This window comes from Chiloscyllium punctatum, chromosome 22, assembly GCF_047496795.1.
Source record: "Chiloscyllium punctatum isolate Juve2018m chromosome 22, sChiPun1.3, whole genome shotgun sequence".
NCBI classification, from domain to species: Eukaryota; Metazoa; Chordata; class Chondrichthyes; order Orectolobiformes; family Hemiscylliidae; genus Chiloscyllium; species Chiloscyllium punctatum.
Genome location: NC_092760.1, coordinates 40,998,792 through 41,023,991, shown reverse-complemented (window position 1 = coordinate 41,023,991; position 25,200 = coordinate 40,998,792). Strand labels below are relative to the sequence as shown.

Below are 25,200 nucleotides of genomic sequence, written 5' to 3'. Positions count from 1 at the left end.
GAGACACTGACCAGAATGTTCCAATTTTTCTTAGACTCAGAGATGATGCCAGCAAGTTCAAGAATTGCAAATATTTTACAATCTTATTCAAAAAAGGTTGTGAAGATAAAACCAGCAACTATAAGCCAGTCAATCTAAATTCGTGGAGGACAAGTTTTTTAAAAAATGATCATTTGGGGCAAAATTAATGGTCAATAAGGAAAATGCAGGTTTTTGAAGGCAAGCCAGGATGGACTTAAGGTCAAACCAAGACTAACTAACTTGCTTGAGTTTTTCAAGTAACAGAGAGGATTGTTGAGGGTAGTGTTGTTGATGTGGTGTATATGAATTCCAGAACGCATCTGATAAAGTACCATTCAGCAGTTTTGTAAATAAAGTTAGAAGTAAAAGGTACAATAGCAACATTGATATAAATAGGCTGAGTGGTGAATGATTTTTTAGAATGGAGTTTGTAGTATTGGTGTTGGAATCCCAGCTCTTTCTCATTATATGTTAATGTGCTAGATCTTGGTGCCTAGGCCACATGTGGATCACTTAAATTTCTAAGTACTGAAACTCATGAGAAAAGTAGTGTCAAAAGGGCATGAACATGTGGCAGATTAAATTTATTGCAGAGAAGTGTAAGGTGATTAATTTTTGTAGGAAGAACACGGAGATAATAACATAGAACAAAAGATACAATTCTAAAGGAGGTGCAAGAAAGGGACTAGGTGTATTTTATAAATTATTGGCAGGACACGTTGACAGTACACTTAATAAAGCATGAGGAGTCCTGGGCTTTATCAATAAAGGCAAGGAAGTTATGTCAAACCAGTATCAAACACTAGTGTGGCCTCAACTGAAGTATTGAGTCCAGTTCTGGACTTCAGGAAGGATGAGAAGGTGGTAGAGAGTGTGTAGACAAGATCCACAAGAATGTTCCAGAGATGAGGAACTTAAGTTAGTTGCTGGGTATATCTTCACAGCCTTTTTTGAATAGGGTTGTAAATATGCAATTCTTGAGTTCACTGGCAACATCCCTGACTCTAAGACAGATTAGAAAATTATGATCAGTGCCTCTGCAACTTCTCCTCTTTCTTTCCTCAATGGCTCTGAATACATCTCATATGTACTTCGTTTCTTATCAACTTAAAAAACAACAAACAAAAAGCCTCCGCATCAATTTTAATGTCTGAAAAAGTGTTTTAACTACCTTTCCTTTCACCAGGACCTGGATGACCTCATCTTCTTTGGTTAACACAGATGCCAAGTATTTGTTTAATACTTCAGCCATGCCTTACACCTCCATATAAATCCCCTTTTTGATTTCTAATTAGCCCTGCTCCTTCTTTTACTTATATTTCTATAGAAGACTTTGGGTTTGCTTTTATGTTGGTTACATGTCTATTCTTGGACTTAGTGTTTGCTTCTCTTATTTTAAATCCCCTCTGAAACTTGTTTCTTCAGATTGGTTCTCATTTAGATTATCCATCTAATCTGCCACAAGTGCACCTTTTCTGTTTCAGTTTAATCCCTATCTTTTTCATCATCCAGAGAGCTTTGTCTTTGCTAATAGTCCGTTTGTCAGTTACAGTTTGGCTGCCAGTCTTTGATCCCTATTTGTTTGGATTAGAGTTAAAAACCACACAACACCAGGTTATAGTCAAATAGGTTTATTTGGAAGCACTAGCTTTCAGAGCACTGCTCCTTCATCAGATGGTTATCATTTGGATTAGATCCATTCTCACTTAGTTGAAATAGGTTTTTTTCCCAGTGAGTTATTCTCGTTTTGGTTTGCATCTTTTCCATTGAAGACCCTAAACTTTATGATATAATGATCACCAACTGCTGCTTCACCTCATCCCCCTCGCACTACCTCGTCCCATAAACCAGATTTTGCCTCCTTTCACTGGACTGAAGCATCCCAACTTTTGTCTAGTCTTGGGGTGGCCGCGTGGGGGCGTGAGCTAGAAAAGAAAATTCAATTCTCCATTCTTTCCCTTATTGGAACCTTCACCTCTCCTGTTCAAGCTGTTTGTCAATTCTTTTAGGTAAGAAATGCTACAAGATTATTGTTTTGCAGAAGCTTGACATGTGGCTCTTTAAATTGCCCAGGTTGACGGGTAAACTGGAAGTTATCAGTCTCTGCCTGACTATAACCTAAATTGATCAGATTAACCTTGCGGAAGCCCCGACTCCTTTTCTCGTTATTTTTAGTTTGCAGATCTGGCTTTCAATATACCATTGAAGTTCAAATCCAACCAAAGTTCCGACCTTAAAGCCTCAAGAACCCTCCCCTGGCCCGCTGCTCGTTGTCAAAAACAAAAGATTACACTTACTCCAATCAGGAAATAAAGGTTCCCAGATTCAGACTTCGCTCAGACAACGAAAGCTTCTAAAGTGTAAACATTTGCGAGAATAGAAGAGTCTGCTCGCGCAAAGCGCCCCGTCTCATTCTAACGGGACAAAGCTCAGAGTTTGTTACAAACGGTTACTTGCAGTTCTCAGCTATTTCCTGCAACCAAGTTTGGTTTGAGCCATTCCTGCATTCTCAAATAAACCCGCAAATGCAAACTCTGGCCACTCACCCGAGAGTCCCAGGGCAATCTTCTAACTTTCCTGGGCCTGCTGCAACCGGTCAGAGCCTCGCCTTCCAATCGGTGCCCGAGGGGAAAATCAACAACCAGCACAAACCCTCCCTTTTGTACACGGAAATCACCTCAGTACTAAAACACGATGGGGGTGGGATCACAAAGCGGGCAGCAGATTGCTTTGCTGTGAATATTTGAAAACAGTTGAAAACTTTCTAATAACGAAAGTAATTCCAATGGGATTGTGTTTAATTTTAATAACATGCCCCGAGCCATGTAGCGAAGCAAGTGTTTGGAATAGTTTCTTCAGGAACGGTTCAGCATATAGAGTGACATGAAGTTAGGGGCTGGGCGAGGAGACGCAGAATTCTTCGCACATGCCATCCTGTTTCAGCAGCTGGAGTCCAACTTGAATGGCTATTTTGACATAGAGTCATGGGCCGAACAAAGCTGTCAGCATCTCCAAACTGCGCTAAGATCCAACTGAGACTTTCTTGCCAAGACATAATAGCAGTAGGTAATTCAGCCCATTGAATCAGATCCACAATTCAATGAGATTATGGCTGATTTAGTGAGTTTGAGAAGATTTGTAGCTCAGGTTGAGGTTTTGGATGTAGGTTTGCTTGCTGAGCTGCAAGGTTCATTTCCAGACGTTTCGTTACCCGAATCGGTAATATTTTCAGTGGGCCTCAGGCGATGCAATGTTGAAAATTCTTGCTTTCTATTATCTGTTTGGGTTTCTTTGGGTTGGTGATGTCATTGCCTGTGATGAAGTCACTTCCTGTTCCTTTTCTCAGGGGGTGGTAGATGGGGTATAACTCGATGTGTTTGTTGATAGAGTTCCAGTTGGAATGCCACGCTTTTGGAATTCTCGTGCGTGTCTTTGTTTGGCTTGTCCTAGGGTGGATGTGTTGTCCCAGTCGAAGTGGTGTCCTTCCTCATCCATACATAAGGATACTCGTAAGACAGAGTCATGTCTTTTTGTGGCTAGTTGGTGTTTATGTATTCTGGTGGTGAGTTTTCTGCCTGTTTGTCCAATCATGGTAGCCCAAAAACCTACCAACACACTAAAACAGCAGCTAATGAACTTGATAGGCCCTATTCAGACAATGAGCAAAACTAATGTCATTTACAAAATACTGTGCAAGGACTGGAACAAACACTGCATTAGACAAACATGCAGAAAACTAGCCACCAGGATACATGAACACCAACTAGCCACAAAAAGACATGACCCTCTCTCACTAGTATCCTCACATACAGATGAGGAAGGACACCATTTCGACTGGGACAACACATCCATCCTAGGACAAGCCAAACAAAGACATGCACAAGAATTCCTATAAGCATGGAAATGCAACCAGAACTTTATCAACAAACACATCGAGTTAGACCCCATCTACCACCTCCTGGAAAAAAAAACAGGAAATGACTTCACCACAGGAAATAACATCACCAACCCAAAGAAACCCAAACATATAAATAGAAAGCAGGAATTTTCAGCATTGCTTTGCCTGAGGCCCACTGAAGATGTTACCAAATGTCTGGAAATGAACTTTCCAGCTCAGTGAGCAAACCTACATCCATGGCTGATTTGATTATATATGTGTGTGTGTATGTATATATATACATACATACATATATAGAATATAGAACATTACAGTGCAGTACAGGACCTTTGGCCCTCGATGTCGCATCTTAAATTTCACTTTCCTGTCTTTTCCCCTTGACCATAATTCTGTAATTGATTAAAAATCTGTTTATCGCAGCCTTGAATATTCTTAATGACCCTATCTCAATCTACTTTTGAGGTCGCGCCTTCACTTTTTCGTTCAAGTCGGCATTGCCCTTGAAAAGAAGGGCACTGCTTGTCACTAGCCACTTGGGTGTTTTCTTTTCTTGGTAGTGGAACACCAATAAAGTTTTCTGCACTCCATGTTTCTTCACTGTGACCCTGCACCTACACGCACAGAACATGGGTACTGGGGAGAAATAAGCATCACTGTTTGGCAGTAGTGTGGGGGATTTTAAAAAAGGCATAACCAAGAGATTTGAATCTCAAAACAATATATATACGTTAGTAGTAAAGAATTTCACAGACTCACAACCCTCTGGGAGAAGAAATTCCCCCTTACCTCAGTCTTAAATATGTGATTCCCCCCTACTCTCAGATTATGCCCTCTGGTCTTAAGACTCTCTCACAACGGGGAACAGCTTTCCCACATCTACCCTGTCAAATCCTCGAAGAATCTTCAGTTTCAAAAGATCACCTCCCAATCTTCTATCTTCCAATGAGTATAGGGCATATCTGCTCAACCTCTCTTTATAAGACAGTCCTTTCCCATCTGGTATCTTTTCTAGACTGCCTCTCATGCCAATATGTGTTTCCTTAGAGAAGGGACCCAAAACTGTTAACAGTATTCCAGTAAGCTCCCTAATTTTTTCTTATTCCATTCCCTTTGAATTAAAGGCCAACGTTCCAAATTCTTTCCCTATTACCTGCTGAATCTGAATGCTTACTTTCTGTAATTCATGGATGAGGACTCTGAAATCCTTCTAATATGAAGCTTACTGTAGTTTTTTCTATTAAAATAATATTCAGCTCTCTTATTATTCCTCCCAAAGTGCATGACCTCACATTTCCCCACATATTCCAGCTGCCAAATTTTTGCCCACTCACTTAACCTGTCTACATCCCTCACCAGAGTCTTGTGTCATCTCTTCCACTTGCCATTCCACTTTTTTTTGCGCAGAACCTACTTAAAGTAAATGAAAGGCTAAAAGATCAGCATGATGTACAATGGGATCCTCAGATCTGCTTGTCTATGGCTTTACCCACTGAGTCTTTGGGGAATTTAACTGACATTAAATATATTACCCTCGACTATTTCCCGGTTTATTTTGATAATACTTGAGTGACGAGATCTTTGTGGCTTAGTGGATAGTGCCCCTTCACCCTGAGCCAGAAGGTCTGTGTTCAAGCCCATGACCATTCAATAGTGGACTGAACACATTGATAGTCACTAAAATAAAAGCAAAATATTCAAGATGTTGGAAACCTCACAAATAAAATCGAAGTATTAGATAAACAACAGGTCTTACATCATCTGTGGAGAATGAAACAGAGTTAATGTTTTGAGTCAAAAATGACTCTTCAAAATGAGAATGCAATAAGTTCAGAGGGAGAACAGGTTAGAGTGAATGAGGGGAGTGGAGAAATTAAGGTGGCCAATGTTATGTCAACAGTTTACAATTAAAAGAACTAGAACAGGTAAGAGTTCAAAAGGGGTCCAAGTGAAGTGAGAATATTGGAGATTGATGAAATGGACCTCATGTCTCAGGGAGGAGCCCTGCCCAGAAAAAAAAATGAACACAAATACAAGAAAGAAATGTTCAACATCACACTGAACTCAAAATTCAGATGTTGGGCAAAAATTATTTGCTAAGTGCAATTTATTCAACATCAGGTAAAGCAAGATCAGAGAGTACAGATGTCAGTTTTTTTCAACACACTCTACTTTATTTCAGTCACTATTTACCCTGCTAAACCTTCCATCATGACTGGTTTTAGCAATGAAAGAAATTCTTGATTATGCCGGTCTTAGTGTAGATGATGCTTCTCAATCTTTTTCTATTTATTTTTCCCTAACAGAAAGCATGCCTGCAGTCCTTTTCTGTGGCTTAGATGTTGTGACAGGATGTTAATTAAAATTTATTAGAAAGGCCTTTTTTTAATTGTCATACAAGAGTATTGTCTGTAAAACAAATTTTAAAAATGGGCCTTTATAAACTAATATAATGACTGAACCAACATCCAATTTGAAAAGAAATAAATTTACTATCAGTGTTTTTACTTATGTCCACTGGGAACCCTATTCTTGTGCCCAAGGGACATGGAAGGCTCCAAATATGCTCCAAACTGCATGCCTTTTTACCCAAGGAATCCAAATAAATACTATTCAGCAATATTTGAGGACTAGATTTTGGTGACAATTGTTCTTAGCCAAAATAGGTCAGTTTTTTAAAAAAAACATTAGAAATGTCACATTTCCTGAATCAATGTGTTAGTAGTCGCTCAGTTTGTGTTTCTTATTCATGGGTTGCTTTTGTGTCTCTAATTATGACTATCCCAGCTAGATTTAAAGGTAAATCTGACAGCCAAGATTTGTTGAAGATTAAGTAACCATGCATTAATCTCAATTTCTTTGAAACAGTTTGTTCAAGGACCAATCTCCGAACTAACCAAAAGAAAACATCATGTTTTCATTTTCCTCTACTAAAAACATTTGCTGTGCTAGCTGCTGCTCAAGTAACTTTCCAGAAATATGAATTGTAAAACAGAACTAGGACCTCTAATTTTACTGAGGAGCTGGTGGATCAATTTCACGTGTACAGGTTTATTTAGGAAGCTAAACAAAGATTCTGACACCTTATGATTTCAATTGCACTACATCTAGTGTGCATAATCTGTGCAACCCTCCAATGTTACATTATTGGAGGTGCTTTCTGAGATGTAAATACAAGGACCTGCCAGTCTGTTCAGAAATACAAAGAAATTGGAGTTCCGGTTAACATTCCTCCCTCATCCAATACTTTCAAAAATTTAATAAGCTTTGTTTTACTGTTATTAGTAGGACGCAGGGCTTTTTCTGAATTGTTCCCCTTTCACTGACATTGTTAAATATGACAATTTAATAAATGCAAAGATTAATATTATTATTTAAGTATACTTAAACAAATCAGTGCTGAGTAAACAAGGAGAGTGGCTATCAACAAATCCATCAACAATCAGATGCATTAGCTCACATAGAACAAACATTTGACTCATTTTTTAAATAAAACATATGACTTGGTTTTGCTGTTTTCTTTACTTGAGTGACAGGAAAATGTGTGATAAAAGCATTTTGATGAAAGAACTCACTGATACAGCATCAAATGATATGTGCAATACTACAAGGTTAGATCTTGCAATGCATTATTAGGACAGTTACTGCTTCATAATGTGTTATGATAAATAATTTTTAAAGACTCCAGTAGTTGTTTGCTGGAAACATAATGGTCTTCATAACATAAGGGAATGTCTCCATGTAAAACCAATTGCTTGATCCCAAAATAAGAAAGACAGGTTCACCTATGTTAACTACCCATGATGCTTTTCATCCACCACCAGCTTTTGCAGACAAGGTTTAAGATTTGCCATTATTATACAGTGAACTATTTAATTTAGTCAGTATTAAAGAAAAATAATATTCTTGAAAATACTTCTCTTGTTTTAGTTTTCCTCCATCATCTGATTCTTGCTGGGGGATGGTTCTATGTTGCCAGTATAGTTCTTCACCTAAATAACTGGACTAACTTGTAAAGGCAAGAGATTCAACTATGATACCAACAGAGCTAAACCTGAGCCTCTTCTCACCCAAGCCATACATATTTTGCATCTTGATAATAATCAGGTTATCAATGGAATGATCTTTTCTCCCTAAAGAGGCAAATTGACCCACAATGACCATAGATGAATTCAGTATTGACAGGAAATCAAACTGAAATATTGCTACTCTGTGGCTTTTCTGACTGGCTCAGTAACATAGCACAAGGTATAGGTAGTCGCTGAGATATTAGATTGCTCTCACTTGAAGCACATCATGTCCCAGTAAGAAAGTATTCTCACAGAGCAAAAAAAATTTGATAATTTATATAGGACATCGATTAATCCTGTAACATAGTGCCCCTCATCATCCTTTGCAGTTCAGGAAACTGTCCCGGTTCCCCAATACATTTTAAAACCACAGCTTCACTGACTCAAACAGCAGCTAAACATGAACTTTTAAAAATTAATGGTGAAAGTGTTGAATGTGAATCTGCATTTGAGAAGTCAGGTTAACATTTTAAAGTGAGACTTTTCATTGTTGGAGCACATTCCGAGGAATAGTCCCATCCCAAAATGTATCCTTTATTAGATGTTATCAACTTACCTTTCCATTGTTTGTTTTTTCTACAATGAATAGTTTTTCCTGTGTTGATTTGCTGGGATACAATTCCAGGTGGAAACAGCTTCCAGTCCTGTTGAGCCGAGACACCAAGTCGCGACAGTCAACCTTTTGACTGTGGGAAGGGGACTTTACCAGCTAAACCCAAATATGTGCACACATACATATACACAGATGCTCACACAAAGCTTGGATAAGTCAATTCTAACACCACCAATATTGAGTTCATTTAATGTCGACAGAATCTGGGACCTACTTGGCTTGTTTTGGTTGGTGCATAGTGCAATTATTGGGGAAATTTTCTTTCATAAACACTGTCACCATCCTTTCACTTCATCTTCCTTGGATGCATAAGAGCTGGCAATATGGGAGCAAATCTAGGAAATGGCAACTTAATGGGTCCTGACTAACATTGGCTGTTACAACAGTGCACCATCAACAGCAAATAATTTAAATTATTAAAAAAGATCCTGAATGTTAATTGTTTGAGGGAGGAGGGGTGAACACATTGGTGTTCTGGCTGTGCAGTGATCTCATGTAATCTGGTGTCTGAGGTGTCTGAATCATTGAGGATCTGGAATGATCGAGCAACAGTTGGATAATCCGCAGCTCATGCTCACGCTCCTCCCTTCGCCTCTCTTCCTCCCATTTGTAGAACCTCTCTTCAGCTTTCCTCTGATAGTCCATAAAGGTGTTGATAATTGTGCCAATGTGTCTTTGAAACATGGTTCCTTTCTTCAACTTCATCCTCTTGCTTGGCACTGTGCATTCTAGAGGTTTTCAAAAGGACAGTTAAGTGACATATGATGAAATTACTTGAGTTAAGGAAAAACATGGATTTGCATTTAACCTTTCACAATTAAATACATTTCAAAGTGCTTCACAACCAATTAAATACTTTTGAAGAGTTGTCATTCTAATAATAAGGCAACCAATTTGCATGCGGCGAGCTCCCAAAAATAATCTGTTTGCGTGACACTATTATGGGCTAAATATTGCCAGGACATCAAGGAGTGCTCCCTTACTTTTGTTCAATAATGTCATGGGACGTCTAATACCAACCTGTCAGAGAAGATGGGGCCTCTGTTAAATATCCCAGCAGAGGTCATTCAAGACGGAGCTTTGAACTCTTCTGAACTTTATTGTTTAGAGCTACATTTTGTGATGGTTATTTTGTCACACACTGTACTTTTTTAAGGTTTGGTTTGATGACTGAGAAGGCCTAGCTTGGGATGTCTAAGGAAAGGGGAAAAGAGGGCAGCTTGGGTCTGGCAAACAGCAAACACCAACATTACAGAATGTCAGTGAATGCATTAAATACATAAATAATACCCGAAAGAAGCATATAACGTTAGGTTTTTCCATTGTTAGGTCACAATCTAGTATGTATTGACTGTGCCAATTATTCCTGACAGTTTTCCCAATACATAAGCCATTATTTAACTGTCCAGCTCATACTCAACATGATTAGTGTATCATTGTTCAGAAACACACCGTGTTCAGATTCAGTCCTTTTTCTGCTTGTTGCAGCAGGGGTCTCCGAGGCTGTACTAACCACCTCTTCTTCCACAGGGCCTTCTGTTTCTGCTACACCAGAAATCAAGAGAAATAAAAGGCAACCATAAGCTTTAGAAGTCCCATTTCAACACAGAACTCCACCAAACATTTCCTTTTCAATATTAAAGACAATTTCATGACTCACTATCACTAGGATTCACATTATTCAGTGATTTCTATTGGAAGTCAACAAATTGAACAAAAACTCATACACCCTTAAGTTGTTTCATGAGACCTTAACCATTAATTACCCTCTGTCACAGTATGTCCCAAGCCTTAGATCCAAATGCAAATTCCAACCTGCTCCTGATACACATTACAATCCTCAATGTGAGCTTCAGGCTGGAAATAAGATCAGAAGCAGAAGAAAACCACTCAGCTCCTTCAGAGCACTCCACCATTCAATAATATCACGGTTGAAGTGATTGTGGCCTGAACTCTATTTTCCTGCTAACCACTCATAATCCTTCACCCCCTTTCAGATTGAAAATCTGTCTAACTCAGCCTTGAATAAATTCAGAGATCCAGCCTCCACTGTCTCTGATGAGAGGCAAAATTCTGTCTAATCTATCCAATGTGGGAGACATCTTATTTTTAAACTGAATACTAGTTTTAGAGTTTCAGTGAGAATAAACATTAGCACTGCATCTATCCTGTAGAGTTATCTCAGAATTATCTCAGAGTTATCTCAGAGTCCAAAGATGTGCAGGTAAGGTGGATTGGCCGGGCTAAATTGCCCGTAGTGTTAGGTAAGGGGTAGATGTAGGGGTATGGGTGGGTTGCGCTTCGGCGGGGCGGTGTGGACTTGTTGGGCCGAAGGGCCTGTTTCCACACTGTAAGTAATCTAATCTAATCTAATCTAAATTCTATGTTTCATTAATATTACCTCTGAGTCCTTTAAATATACTTTTTTACTATTATCTGGACTTATTAAACTCTGTATTCCCATGCTAGTCTATTTCTTTTACTCTTTCAATTCTGTAACAACACAAAGTATCTGTAACTAGGTACGCTGTACCCAAGATGGCACCGAGAAGTGACATTACAAACCTTTCACTACACTCATTTGAGCGCATGTGACAATAAAGGCTAATCAATTCTATTCATTCTCTTTACTCTCCAATGAGTATCATCATAATTACTTGTTTTATCAATAAGAAATAGGAAGAGTAGGCCATTTGGCCCACTCAAGCCTTCTCCATCATTACCCTTGATTTCCCTATTGATCAAGAACCTACCTACCTCAGGTTTAAATATATACAGGGATTTTCCCCCCATAGCTGTCTGTGACAAGAGTTTCAAAGACTCCAACCCCCTCAGGAGAAGAAATCCCTCCTCACCTCAGCTTTAAATTGGCAACCATTTATTCTGAGGTTATGCCCTCTGGTCCAAGTCTCTTCGATGAGAGAAAACACCCTCTTAGCATTTAGCCTGTCAAGGCCCTTAAGAATCCGATATGTTCAAATAAGGTCACCTCTCATTCTACTAAAGTGAGCAGAGTCCCAACCTGTTAAACCTTTGTTCATGAGACAATCCCTTCATATGAGAACCTTCTATGAACTGTCACCAATGAAATGATATATTTTCTTAAATAAAGAAAACTGCTCTCAGTCATAGTGTCCCCAGCATGTGTATAGCTACAGTAAGACTTCCTTACTCTTATACTCTCAACATCCTTGAAATAAGGGCAAACATTCCATTAGCCTTCCTGAATATCTGCTGCAGCTGTGTGCTCACTGTCTGGGTTTAATGTACAAGTACCCTGAAGTCCCTTTATGTTGCAGCTGCCTGCAGTTTTTCTCCATTTAAATATGAATCTGTTCTTCTGTTCTCGCTTCCAAGATGAATTTTACATTTTCCCACATTTTCTGCCACTTAATTCAATTATCTACATCTTGTATCCCTCTTGCAACTTGTCATCTACAAATTGGGCTACTGTATATTCACTTCCTTCCTCCAAGTCATTAATATATATTGGAAATAGCTGCAGTCCCAGCACTGATCCCTCTGGAACCCAACTGGTCATCAACCTGAAAAAGAACCTGTGTCCCCACTCACTGTTTTCTGCCCATGAACCAATTCCCGATCCATGCCAATGAATTACCAAATGAATTGGACCAAAAAGTCTGTTTCCGTGCTGTACATCTTTATGACTGTATGAATACATATTCACCCTTTTTAGGGACAATCCCCATTTATCCAAGTCCAGACAATCTACCTCAACTCAGCCCCACATCATCCCAGGCACCCACAAAACAGGATGCCATGCTCTCTCTTCACAATATTATTAGTTGCATCCATAAGTAGTTTATGTAAGTGTTAGCATTTGATCCTTGCCTTCCCATCATCATCAGTGTGTATACATACCTGTAACACTGTCTGCTTCAGACTGTGGTTCGGGCAGAACCTTATTGTCTTCCCCATCTCTGCTCTGGGCAACAACTGGTTGGATATAGCATGCTGCAGGAGTTTAAAATTTACAGTTTGTCAGTGGTCCACCAATTTCAAATGTAAGACATGACCTGCTTCTAATTTGAAAGCTGGGGTGATCAGTAGTGGAACAAAAAGTTTATACTGTTCTCTTGAAGACTCATCCAAGCAAACAGTTTTCTCCTACATCTCACTCCAAGTTGTTGAATTTATTTGGGGTATAGTTGCACAGGAATGAGGTACTGTTTTGATAGCTCATGCAGGGACCACTACTTATTTCAGAGAGTGAGTGTTGGTAGGACATTTAACCTAAATAAGTATTGAAATCCAAACCTGTCCTTAGTCCATATCCACCTATGCGCATTGTCACTAAGCTCACTGGATACTAAATCAGGAACAGAACACCTCATTAACTTTCACTTCCTGAAATCAGGCCTTTGCAGTATCTTTCTCACTGTCCTGAATGAGATCAGCAGTTAGATACAGGCTGAGAATATAATCCCAGATCTTCTGGATCCTGTAACTCAGCTGCTCATTTGTGTAATTTATCAAGTTAACAAGAAATCAATACGTGATCCATTGTATTATGTGGCAGGGCATTAGCCCAGTCATAAGGCTGAATTTTCTCAAGTCTTGATACGACGATCAGCTGTGGATCAGTGACCATACGCATAGGTGGAAGTGGCTGATTTTCCCATCTCCAACAAATTAATGTCCAGTAGGCTGGGAGTTGGACAAAAGTAGGTATCAGGCAGATGTTCTGGCAGTTCAAAGGCAGGCACTATAATTAACGGCCAATCTACAAATTTACTATGGGCAGAAAGCAGACAGGATTGAAAGGGGTACAAATCAAGTATTGCTGTAGAAGTGTTGAAGTCAGATTACGAGTGGATCCAAAGTTTAGTATCCCTTGGTGGTTCTCCTGTAGGAGGGAACAAGGGTTGAAATAAGTAAGCCTCACCAAGAGAGCAGAGGTGGAGAAAGTCAGAAACCACAGTGTTAATGTGAACATATCATGCTGAAGGTGAACCAATAACCCATGCAGTTTGGCAACATAACTGCAGCCATAATTGCAGGTTTGCAGCCCTATTGATCCTAAATACAATCATGTGATATAAAATGATGTGGCCAACCCACAAAATGGGCTTGACCAAGGATTAGTGTCCTCAGTGAGGCATAGAATTAGCTCATATAAGAGGTCAGTTAGATGTGATCATTGTATTGACAAGACTGAATGGCTGTTTGCTTCATGCCTCTCAGTGTTACCAATGTGAGACATGTAAAGAGGCACCAGACTGATGAGAACAGCTGGATTACGAGACATGTCTAGCATTGTGCGTGTTGTTGTGGTTCTGTTCGCCGAGCTGGGAATTTGTCTTGCAAATGTTTCGTCCCCTGTCTAGGTGACATCCTCAGTGCTTGGGAGCCTCCTGTGAAGCGCTTCTGTGCTGTTTCCTCCGGCATTTATAGTGGCCTGTCTCTGCCGCTTCCGGTTGTCAGTTCGAGGTGTCCGCTGTAGTGGCCGGTATATTGGGTCCAGGTCAATGTGTTTGTTGATAGAATCTGTGGATGAGTGCCATGCCTCTCGGAATTCCCTGGCTGTTCTCTGTTTGGCTTGCCCTATAAATGGTAGTGTTGTCCCAGTCGAATTCATGTTGCTTATCGTCTGTGTGTGTGGCTACTAAGGATAGCTGGTCGTGTCGTTTCGTGGCTAGTTGGTGTTCGTGTATACGGATCGTTAACTGTCTTCCTGTTTGTCCGATGTAGTGTTTTGTGCAGTCCTTGCATGGGATTTTGTACACTACATTGGTTTTGCTCATGGTGGGTATCGGGTCCTTTGCTCTGGTGAGTTGTTGTCTGAGGGTGGCTGTTGGTTTGTGTGCTGTTATGAGTCCTAGTGGTCGCAGTAGTCTGGCTGTCAGTTCAGAAATGCTCCTGATGTATGGTAGTGTGGCTAGTCTTTTGGGTTGCGGCATGTCCTCGTTCCGTTGTGTCTCCCTTAGGCATCTGTTGTTGAAATTGCGAGGGTATCCGTTTTTGGCGAATACTTTGTATAGGTGTTCCTCTTCCTCTTTTTGTAGTTCTGGTGTGCTGCAGTGTGTTGTGGCCCTTTTGAATAGTGTCCTGATGCAACTTCTTTTGTGTGTGTTGGGGTGGTTGCTTTCATAGAGTAGGACTTGGTCTGTGTATCAGGACACTATTCAAAAGGCCCACAACACACTGCAGCACACCAGAACTACAAAAAGAGGAAGAGGAAGAGGAACACCTATACAAAGTATTCGCCAAAAACGGATACCCTCGCAATTTCATCAACAGATGCCTAAGGGAGAGACAACGGAACGAGGACATGCCGCAACCCAAAGGACTAGCCACACTACCATACATCAGGAGCATTTCTGAACTGACAGCCAGACTACTGCGACCACTAGGACTCATAACAGCACACAAACCAACAGCCACACTCAGACAACAACTCACCAGAGCAAAGGACCCGATACCCACCATGAGCAAAACTAATGTAGTGTACAAAATCCCATGCAAGGACTGCAGAAAACACTACATCGGACAAACAGGAAGACAGTTAACGATCCGTATACACAAACACCAACTAGCCACGAAACGACACGACCAGCTATCCTTAGTAGCCACACACACAGACGATAAGCAACATGAATTCGACTGGGACAACACTACCATTTATAGGGCAAGCCAAACAGAGAACAGCCAGGGAATTCCGAGAGGCATGGCACTCATCCACAGATTCTATCAACAAACACATTGACCTGGACCCAATATACCGGCCACTACAGCGGACACCTCGAACTGACAACCAGAAGCGGCAGAGACAGGCCACTATAAATGCCGGAGGAAACAGCACAGAAGCGCTTCACAGGAGGCTCCCAAGCACTGAGGATGAACGTTTGCAAGACAAATTCCCAGCTCGGCGAACAGAACCACAACAACGAGCACCCGAGCTACAAATCTTCTCCCAAACATTGTGCATGTATTAGTTTCAGCAAAAGCATGCTCCCAATTGTTTTCTATTCTTTCATGGAATGTGAAAATTGTTGGTAAGGCCATGATTTGCAGCCCATCTCTAATAATCTTCTTGTACTACGGCATTCCATCTTGGTGTAGGGTACACATACAGCGCTGTTATGAAAGGAGTACAGGTTTTTGATCAAATGACAATGAAGGAATAGCAACATAACTCCAAATCAAGATGGTATAGGGCTTGAACAGAAGAGGCTGAGGGGAAACATAACTGAAGTGTAAACAATTACAAGGGGCCCAGATAGAGTGGATACGAAGGCCTTGGTTCCCTTATTTCAGGGGGCCACCACCAAGAATCGTGGACCTACTGTACAAGGTAGAAGATTCAGATGGGGTTCGAGGGAAAATTGTTACCAGCCAAGGATGTTTGGAATTCACTGTCTAAAAGGTTGATAAAGGTAGATATGCAGCTGAAGTACTGTAACTTATAAGGCTACAGGCCAAAAGTTGGAAAGTGGAATTAGGCTGGATGATTATGGTGGAATGGCCTAGTACTGTACATTTCTATATTCACATATATAAATATATGAAATAGATGAATATTAATTCTATATTCATCTAAAACTACGCCGCTGTGCATCAAGTGAAACATGTCTGAATATGTCATCAGCAACAGTTGCTGGATGCCAAAATAATTGTATGATAAATGCTTTGTAATATTACTGCAATGTAATTACATACTTTTTATAGGCAGTCCTTTCAAGTTAATTGATCATCATTCGAAATGAGTGACAAGAGCCACAATTGTAACTGGGGTAATAGGAGTAAAATGTGTGAACAGGTCTTTCTTTGGCTGGAAGGAGATCAAGACTGATTATTTTCTACCCAAGACTTCTGGAACCTGTTGTGAATGTTAAAGACTATGATAACTGTTGAGGTCGATGCTTTGAATATTAAGGATACTTGAAAGATGATTCTATCATCAGGTGCCCATAACATGCTGCATCCATCAGGAGCACTCATGCCAGAAATTTAACAGTTCTCAAATTTCCATCTATTTAGATTAATTATTTGCATTTTATAACAACTTTAAAACAGAAAAACGCCGAACTTCATTCATGGATAATTAATTTGTGGGAAATCAAGTACGGTTGGTCAGCAACTTCCTCACAGTGCCATTCCTCACCTGGAACATGCTAATTAAAATCAGCTTGGTGGTGACTTTAGGGGTAAGTACAATGAATGTTAAAGGAAAAATATATCTCCAGATGACTGCATCTGAGATATTAAACATAAGAATAGTTATTAAAAATTGTGAACATTTATGACAACCTTTCATATCACAAAAAAACATAGCTCCGCCGTTTTGTTAATAGGTCCTCTTGCATTTCAGCTGTACTGTGCTTAATGACACTAATGATTCGAGAGTACTATACTTTAATTAGAGTCAAAAGCATTGATAGCCAGATGGCGGCCCTCAGAAACGCTTATATTTGAAAGTATCTCTGACGCTTCTTTTTGTGACTGTTATCAGTAATTGGCATTAATTTCGCTTACGTAAAGAAAATTTCGGAATTGTGTTTTTTTTCCTTTAGAATTAACTCGTTTATCTATGATTCGCCTGTTGTAGAAAGAATTAAGAGGTTACCTATGACATTTTCGGAGGCTGCTGAGGCCTGTGCTGGGCCATTTTCCAATTTATCCTCCCTCTCCTCTTGCTTGATGACCACACTGAGGACTGTTCTATCCTGTGATCCTTTAGCCTGGGGGGATCGGCATCCCAGAACAGCGTCAATTTCATTGTAGAAGCGCATGGATTTACACCTCCTACCGGATTTTCTCTGATTCATCATGGTCCTGTATTCGTATTTCAGGTTCTTTACTTTGGCCCGGCATTGCTTCCAGTCCCGATTGACCCCTAAGGCGTTAAGGTTGTTGGAGATCCTCACGAACACATCTTTATTCCTCACTGCTCCGGCCAGCTGATCCTGGATGGACTTATCTTTCCAAATGGACAACAAACCTTTGATCTCCTCGTCTGCCCAGTTCTTACTTGCTCTCCTGGCCATTGTTAAAAGTGCTGGTGATCATCCAGTTTATTCACGATTTTCAGGGATGTATGGGTTTAGGGATGATGATGATGGTGGAGGAAGAAGAATGATGATTGGTGTTGGTTGAGGGGTTGGAGAATGCGTCACTGCGTACCTCGGCAATGCAGCGTAAAGGCGATTAACCCGTATACATGGGGAGGGAGAAGGCAGTAAAGAAACCAGGGTTTACATTCACAAGTGCTGCACGAGAATAGGAGTCAATCTCTGCAGAGAACTGAAGATTCCACAGACTAATCCAATTGCTTTTGTGAGGTACAGGAGAAATTGAGGTTCCTGTCTGAAATCGTTGATTCCTTTGTTCCAAAAAAAGTCTCATTGTCTATCACGAAAGTGGCGGACAATGAAAAGGAAACAGCCAGCTTTTGTTCCCTCCTTTTAAATCTAACAGGGATAGTCAGAACGAATCTATTACAGCTGGTTATATGAATAATGTTCTGCCTTTTGACTATGTCAGTAACAGAACTTATAAACCACTACGAATATGTGGCGTGCCCTTTTTGTGATGACATTCGTACGCTTTTCCTTCTTTCCCTTCCTAAAGACATTGATTTTTTTTGTACTGGTCCAAGTCGCGTGCTGTGCAGTGTGTAACTAGAAAGCTTCTGGACGCAACTGCACTTCCCGAATATATATTCATTATTATTTGTGGTTGAGCGTTTGAGAACAAGGAATTCCTGCGCTCCTATCAAGGATTGCACCCGCTTCAGTAAAAGTCTTTTGTACTTGGTGCTACAAATACGACCGTAAGATACAGAAGCAGATTTAGGCCATTTGGCCCATCGACTTTGCCATTCAACCATGGCTGACAGGTTTCTCAAACCCATTCACCTGCCTTCTCCCATTAACCCTTGGTCCCCTTGCTAATCCAGAGCAAACGCAAGATAATATGTGAGCATCCAAAGCAGTGATAGGCACCCCACTGTCACAGAGTCAGCGGTTTGAGAAGTTTTACTGTTGCAGAGCTTGAGTGATCTTTCTTTCCTGTACAATAGCTTGGAGTAAGTCAGGCAGCTTGAGGGGAGGAAGACACCATTGATGCGCTAGATTCAGCATCTGAAAGGTTTGAAACAGTGAAAAACTACGTTGGCATTCATATTAATGTGATGCAGCAACTAATTGCTGGCACAAACTTGCCATTTGCCCACACCTTAAAACAGCTTTTGACTGACGTCTTGAGATTACCTGTTCTGCTTTCCAGCTCCACCTTCCTTAGTGCCTTGAGGTGCTATACAACCTGCCAAACATTCACATTAAATTCATCTGCAAAATGCATCTTTTGTCTTCCCAACACTAGCACTATGATCAACAGAAGAATAATAAGCTTTGTGTTGCCAGTGTTACGTTATTTTTGGGTTTAAAGACATTTGCATTTATCACACATACCTTTGTTAACTCTAGGTTTTGCTATTCAAATGCACTTTTGATTGGACATTGGAGTTTTACATCAGTAAATGAAGTCATCCAAATATCTGCTGTCCATGTCGCATCTTGCACCAAATCCCATTCATCCATCACCCCTATGCTCAATGATTCTGATTAAGCAACAGTTCAATTTTAAATTTTTGTTTTTAAGTTCCTTTATGTCTACACGCCTCCTTATTTCTGTATCCCAGCCTAATAGGCTTTCAAGATAAAAAAAAACAGAAGTTACGTAGAAAAGCTCAGCAGGTCTAGCAGTATTTGTGCAGAGAAATCAGAGTTAATGTTTTGAGTCCGGTGACCTTTCCGCAGTTCCTCAAGGATCATGGGAAGCAGGCGGCATAATCGGTTTGAGAAACAAATTGGCCATGATTGAATGGGAGAGCAGACTTTATGGGCTAAATGGTTGAATTCTGCTCCTATATCTTATGGTCTTATTTAGAGAACCAAATACAAATGAATGTTATTTCAGTGGCTACAATCCTTGAGGCCAGCACAGGAATTCCTTAGCCCCAGATGCTCAACCATAAATATTATATGATGCTACATGCTTGCTTCCACCTTCCAAATGAAGACCCAGGAAATGCAGTGGTTAATGTATGCTTATTTAAATTGCTTGACTTCCTAAGCCAATAGTCAACATTTGAAATGCTTTCTCACCAAGAATATGATAAAAGTCTGCCAAACTAGAAATTCCATTTAGATGACTAGCATACATGGCATTGCTGACAAGGTGCATATCTTCTGGGTCACCCAAGGCTGAAAACTAGAATCTGATTTTTATGTATTTAATTTCTTTAATGTTTTATTTGCTCTCAATATTTTCTCAACAACACGTTTTCTCAAAGTGCTCATTTTCTATATATCATAACTAGCATCATGTCTCGACCATGTACACAAGCAGATTAACAATCCAATCAAACTTCATAACTGGTCTGCTTTTTCCAAAAATGCAATATCATCTTTCCTTGAGGTCCTTTACAAGGATGTGATTAAAACTTTCTAAGTAAGACTGTTGACTCAAAGTCAATCCCTAGTCTACTTAATACCTAAACCTATATACTTAAAGGCTCTCTGAGCATGACTGATCATAAATGCTCTTTTCACTTGATCTTTCACACAATGTTCAAATTTCACACACAGTGAAGAGTATCCATGGACCAAATCCACACAATTAAATGAGTCTGACTAAAACACTAATTTCTAGTTGAAGCCCTAGTCAGTGCAATTCCCTCTGCCTGATCAGTATCACTGAGCTGAATCAGGCTACCAACTTGCAGTAAACCCATAGGAAGACATATTGTTCTTGGAAAAGTCCAGAAACAAAATGTCAGGATGAAAGGACTGAGGTATGATAATAGATTGCCTGAAATTGGGTTATATTCTGTAGAAATAAAACAGTTTTAAGAGATCAGATTAAAATGTGGAAAATAATGAAAACCTTGGCACAACAAAGCAAGAACAACTCTTCCCTGCAGTTGAAGAATCAGGATAAGATAATCTTGGAATTTCAATTAATTCAGTTAAAAGTAAATCCGAGAAAAAAATTCACAGTGAATTGTGAAAATGTGGATAACACTATTCCAGAAAACCACTGTAGTAAATTTATTTGAGGCATTTAAAAGGGAGTTAATGTTTATTTGAAAGTCATTATTAGATAAAAGTCAAGCAATTGATAGTAAAATGATACATCTACTAAAGCTAACAAAAATATCAAGAGCTCTCCTTTTCAAGGGCTTCATAATCAAAAGCACAGAAAGAAATCCTTGCTGGAATAAAAATAACACACTGATATCAAAGCAGTTCCATGCATACCTCAATCCAACTTTTGAAGTGAATGTGAAAAAAATACAAGATATAAGAGCAGGAATAGGTCTCTGGAACCTATATCATTCAATAAAATTTAGGCTGATGTTTTACCTCAATTTCACATTCATGCCCTCTTCCATACACCTTTATTCAGTTAGTACAAAAAATGTATCGATCTGTCTTAAATATATAGAACAATAGTGTCGCCAATATCATCTTAGAGTCATGTACATTTGGAATTCACCCAAGTGTGGAAATTTCTCCTCATAAGAGTCCTACAGAGTTGGGCTTTTATCCTAAGAGTTGTAAACTCCTCAACCAGGGAAACATCTTCCCAGTATTTATCCTGTAAAGACATATGATTTTACTTTTCAATGTGATCACCTGTCATTCTGTTGCATCTAAGGAATGTAGATCTAATCTAAACAATCTCTCATCTTTAGACAATCCCTTCTTCCCGCAACCAATCCAGTTATCTTTCACTGCATTCCCTCAAGTGTTCCTTTCCTTCCTATGCAAGGATACATGTACATGGCATTCTAATTTGGTCTTGGCAAGGTATTAATTGCAACAAGGTTCAATTTTTTTTATACTTCAATCCCTTTGTTATAAAAGCTAATGTTTTTTTTTCATTGTTTGCTAAAATTTCTGTTATTTGTAAACAAGGGACAGTCAAGTCCTTCCAAATACCAATACTTCAATACAAATATAGCATTTTCTGTTTGTTATCCAGAAGTGGATAACAACACTTCCAGACATTACATTCCATCTGCCAGTGCTTATTAATTTACTTTAAATGTTATATCCCTTTATTAACATTTTGCAGATTTAGAATGCCTTTTGCTTTGATGTTTTTCTCTATCACCTTAGTCACTAATACCCTATTATTTTTGTTATCTGTACCACCTTGACCCACTCTTATTTTTACTCAAATCACTACTATGTTCTCAGACTACTTCTGAGTTTGCTCTTTCCTGAATCCTGATATTATCCCTTCTGAGATATCTCAAAGAGAACTAAAATTTCACTAACAGTGATAGCTGAGGCACTGATAGAACACTACAGTTGGTCTTATCCTGGGAAATGAGGGAAAAACAAACCAAGCATTCTGGATTCCCTCAAAGTATAAGTGTCGTACTATCAGGTGAAAATAGGATGAGGTTTGACTGCGATATGCTTTACTGCTAAACAGCTTGTCACTCACTGTTTAGACTTCCACAGTAATAATAAGTCTAAAAAAATGTGTATAGTGTCAAAAAGCTGCAAGTACACATAGAAGTACCCTAGCAAGAATTGGCATCTTTAAACAGGAATGAGAAAGGAAATGACACATCTGCAGATTTAATGAAAGTCTCCACATCTTCAGAATCTTGATCTAATCCTGTGGCTTGCCCTCACTGTCTGTCCATGCCTGATTTATGGTGGATGCACCAGATACCAGTTTGTTGACCATCATCTCATTTTCTGTGGAGGTGTGGTTACCCTCAATGGCTGGGCTTATTGGCAACGTTACCTTTGGGTTCAGGAGATTCAAAACAGACATCCTCTGAATAGTATCATTAAGGTAAGCAAATGGAAAAGAATGAATAAAGGGGTAAGGATAAATTTACATTGCTGTGTTGCATCCTATCATTTCCTCAAACATTTCATAATCAATTACTTATAAGTAATATTATGCCTATTTGACAAAATAGTCAATTTTGTGCAGAGCAGTCCTATTAACACCAAATCAGATAATCTCAGTCTTTGTTTGTAGGTGTTGGTTTATATAAAATGATGGACTGGACACCAGAAGATTTGAGATAATACTTAACATCCATTTAAACCACTGGGAAGAGCAAACTTCATCTTTATTTTCAATTGAATCACCCTAAAAGCAGAATCTCCCCAACAACATAGCACTCTTGGTGCTATAAAGTACAGAAAAGCCACTCTAGATGTTTTGGAGTGGTACTTGAAACAACAATTTTCTAAATGAGTCCTATCAACTGAAGCAAGGTGCAATGTGTGGCAATAGTACACACAGGATAATGCAGAGACAGGAGTGCTTCTCACGTTGTATGAGATCTCGGATATTTTTCATACTCAGCTTCCTAATATCAGTGAGATTAAAATTGGGGGAAACAAAAGGAGGTGATGGTTCACTGTCACCTATTTTACTTGACATCACAAAGTCAAATCTATTCTCTTAACATTTCCACAAAACTGTTATTCCCGATATCTGTAGTCATCTTCATTGCTAAACTCAGTACCCTTCAATATAATTCTGTGTGATCATCAATAATATAAGCAATGATCCTGATCAGCTAACTATCTGTTACAGCAAAACTATAACCTTTTTAAGAGGTTTTACTTTTTTAAAAAATTCTTTCTATTCCTTTAATAGCAATCAGCAACATCATGTGAAGGATACAGTGCTGCTGCACAGAGTGGGGAGGCTAATCACCGATGGTGCCTGGGTTAGACGGAAGAAGCCTGCTGATCCTGATGGATGAAAGTACAAACGAGCCTTTGGAGTAAATACTTGTCCAATCTTCATTGGCATGAACAGGGCTGGGAAACAGATTTCATCTACCAGGGACAGGAGAAAACATGAATAAGTTAATATATGCATATTTATGGGTTCTAATCACTGGTTAACGTGTGTACACATATTCTTTTGATCTGAGATCAATAGCTCGCGATTTGGAGAAGAAACAAAATGTTCTTAACTAATGGTACAGACCAAATATCATATGATTCTTGAATGGCTCAGGCTTTTTTAAAAGTAATGGGGGCACCTTTTATCTTTTTCACAAAAGACATGTCATTTATATTATTTGTGGCTGGCAGTATATTTGCTTGTATGTTTCCTCTCATTAAAGATCTTTGTGCCTGGTGAGGAAGGAATAATGGCTTCCACACACTCCCCAGTACTGTTCTACCACTGGGACACTGAGATGTATGTGAGTGAAGGGGCATTTCCTTTGTAGGGACTGTATCTGGCTTCCAATTGATCATCACTATATCTTTAAATGGAAGGTTTACCAAGTAGGAAAATACGCAAGTGAGCGTGTAACCAGTTCCTCAATGTTAAACAGCAATTCAGTCCTGAAGGGTCACTGGACCCAAAACGTTAAATCTGCTTTCTCTCCACAGATCCTGCCAGACCTGCTGAGTTTTTCCAACAATTTACGTTCGTTTCAGATTTCCGGCATCCATAGTTTTTTTTTTGTACTGTACAGTTGAAGCTCTCCAACGTAATGTTACTTTTTTTTTGCAGAGGTCACCTTCATAAGTAATGACTTGCTCAAGGTTGGCTTTTGCAAAATTATTATTAACCAACTCAATTTCATCTGTTTCTTAAACAGAATATTTTCTCTGCCTCCTGTCTTCTATAAAATCCCATGACAGCACCATCTGAGAGATTGCAATCACAGGGCTTCTGAAGCTGCATGTAATGAGGGGGAAATTAGCTTTAGGAATGCATCAGTATGAACGTCTGCCAACTTTGACATTTTAATATGTTCATAGCAACCTCGGAAACGAGGAAAAGCTGATCGATAAATTTAATTTAAAAATGCTGCTAACAGCCTTAACATAGAAATTGGAAGTAAAAGCTTTAAATTATGTCAACAAGGATATGGTGAGGGGCTGAAATTATCGTGTAGTTCTGGGGCAGAGAACAGAATCCAATTTGCTCCAGAGATGAATGAAAAGCTCTTTTGACTGTCTTCACTGCATTGCACAGGTAGTTTGGGAATGTGTCAAGGTATGGTTCTGGGAATTCTACCTGAAGTACTCTGATAAGATCAGCTGAATATTTGTCTGCCAAGTGCAGGCTTGGATCCTGTTCTAGGCCTTGGGAAGAATTGCTAGTGCAACAATAATTTACCACAAGAGAAACTGACTACCCAGAACAGCAGTCTTATACTGCTAGAATCCAAATAAAATTGGAAGGCATCTTTATTTTCAACATCCAATCCTCAGTCATGGATGCTTAACTTATACCTGAGATTAGGATCATTGAGTGGGGTGGGTGGGGGGGGGGGGGGGGGGGGGCGTGATTTGTGAAAATTGTAACATTCAGGGAACTTGTGTTACAGTGGTTGCTACTTCCACATTTGCCTTGGAACAAAGCTGGGGCTTGTGAGACTTTCAATAGGTCACCCCAAAACAGTTCCTGGGTCAAAGTCGGTTTTAATTTGAGGCTGAGAGAGAGTGAGGAGCAGGCCTGCTCCATGCAGAGAAAGTGCTGCATTAACTGTGCTGGTGAGAAGTCAGCTAAACATTACTGGCTTTGTGTAGTTGAGGCTCAAGAAGATAATCCAGGAGCTGCTTGAT

The 25,200-nt window shown here is 39.6% G+C and overlaps 3 protein-coding genes and 1 long non-coding RNA gene across 8 annotated transcripts in view; 1 reads left to right on the top strand and 3 right to left on the bottom strand.

Annotated features, from left to right (window-relative positions):
• The window catches only part of pgghg (protein-glucosylgalactosylhydroxylysine glucosidase), a 47,980-nt gene extending 44,961 nt beyond the window's left edge, over positions 1-3,019 (bottom strand). For 2 of the 3 annotated variants that reach the window (XM_072592114.1, XM_072592117.1), the window contains exon 1: positions 2,568-3,019. The gene's annotated coding sequence lies outside the window, so the exon portion shown is untranslated. Of the gene's footprint in view, positions 1-2,318; positions 2,531-2,567 lie in introns of those variants that run through there. The other variant, XM_072592116.1, reaches the window with a different exon arrangement.
• LOC140493560 (uncharacterized) lies at positions 1,928-23,386 on the top strand. Its single transcript, XR_011963711.1, has 3 exons — positions 1,928-2,030; positions 16,637-16,767; positions 23,264-23,386. It is a non-coding gene; the product is annotated as an uncharacterized lncRNA (long non-coding RNA).
• Positions 5,995-17,733, bottom strand: LOC140493559 (uncharacterized). Of its 3 annotated transcripts, none has more exons than XM_072592119.1 (4): positions 17,187-17,731; positions 12,482-12,574; positions 10,052-10,141; positions 5,995-9,327 (listed from the first exon to the last, which is right to left on the bottom strand). In XM_072592119.1, the coding sequence occupies exons 1-4, from the start codon at positions 17,605-17,607 to the stop codon at positions 9,035-9,037; spliced, it is 897 nt and encodes a 298-aa protein (XP_072448220.1). In that variant the 5' UTR covers positions 17,608-17,731; the 3' UTR covers positions 5,995-9,034. The 3 variants fall into 3 exon arrangements, with proteins under 3 accessions (XP_072448220.1, XP_072448219.1, XP_072448221.1); XM_072592118.1 differs by having other exon boundaries at positions 10,052-10,144; positions 17,187-17,729; XM_072592120.1 differs by lacking the exon at positions 12,482-12,574 and having other exon boundaries at positions 10,052-10,144; positions 17,187-17,733.
• LOC140493557 (uncharacterized) overlaps positions 20,682-25,200 on the bottom strand; it is a 61,892-nt gene continuing 57,373 nt past the window's right edge. The window contains exons 22-23 of the mRNA XM_072592113.1: positions 23,291-23,448; positions 20,682-22,423 (exon numbers count right to left, since the gene is read on the bottom strand). Coding sequence (XP_072448214.1) covers positions 22,253-22,423; positions 23,291-23,448 — 329 coding nt within the window. The 3' untranslated portion in view covers positions 20,682-22,252. The remainder of the gene's footprint in view (positions 22,424-23,290; positions 23,449-25,200) is intronic.

Bases quoted from the DNA above. Each gene is read 5' to 3' on its own strand.
- LOC140493559 (XM_072592118.1), bottom strand. From the start codon at position 17,607: ATGGCCAGGAGAGCAAGTAAGAACTGGGCAGACGAGGAGATCAAAGGT. The intron at 10,145-12,481 runs GTATGTATACAC...TTTCTGGTGTAG, and splicing joins TGAAGCAGACAGTGTTACAG to CAGAAACAGAAGGCCCTGTG. The intron at 9,328-10,051 runs GTGTGTTTCTGA...GAAAACCTCTAG, and splicing joins AAGGACTGAATCTGAACACG to AATGCACAGTGCCAAGCAAG.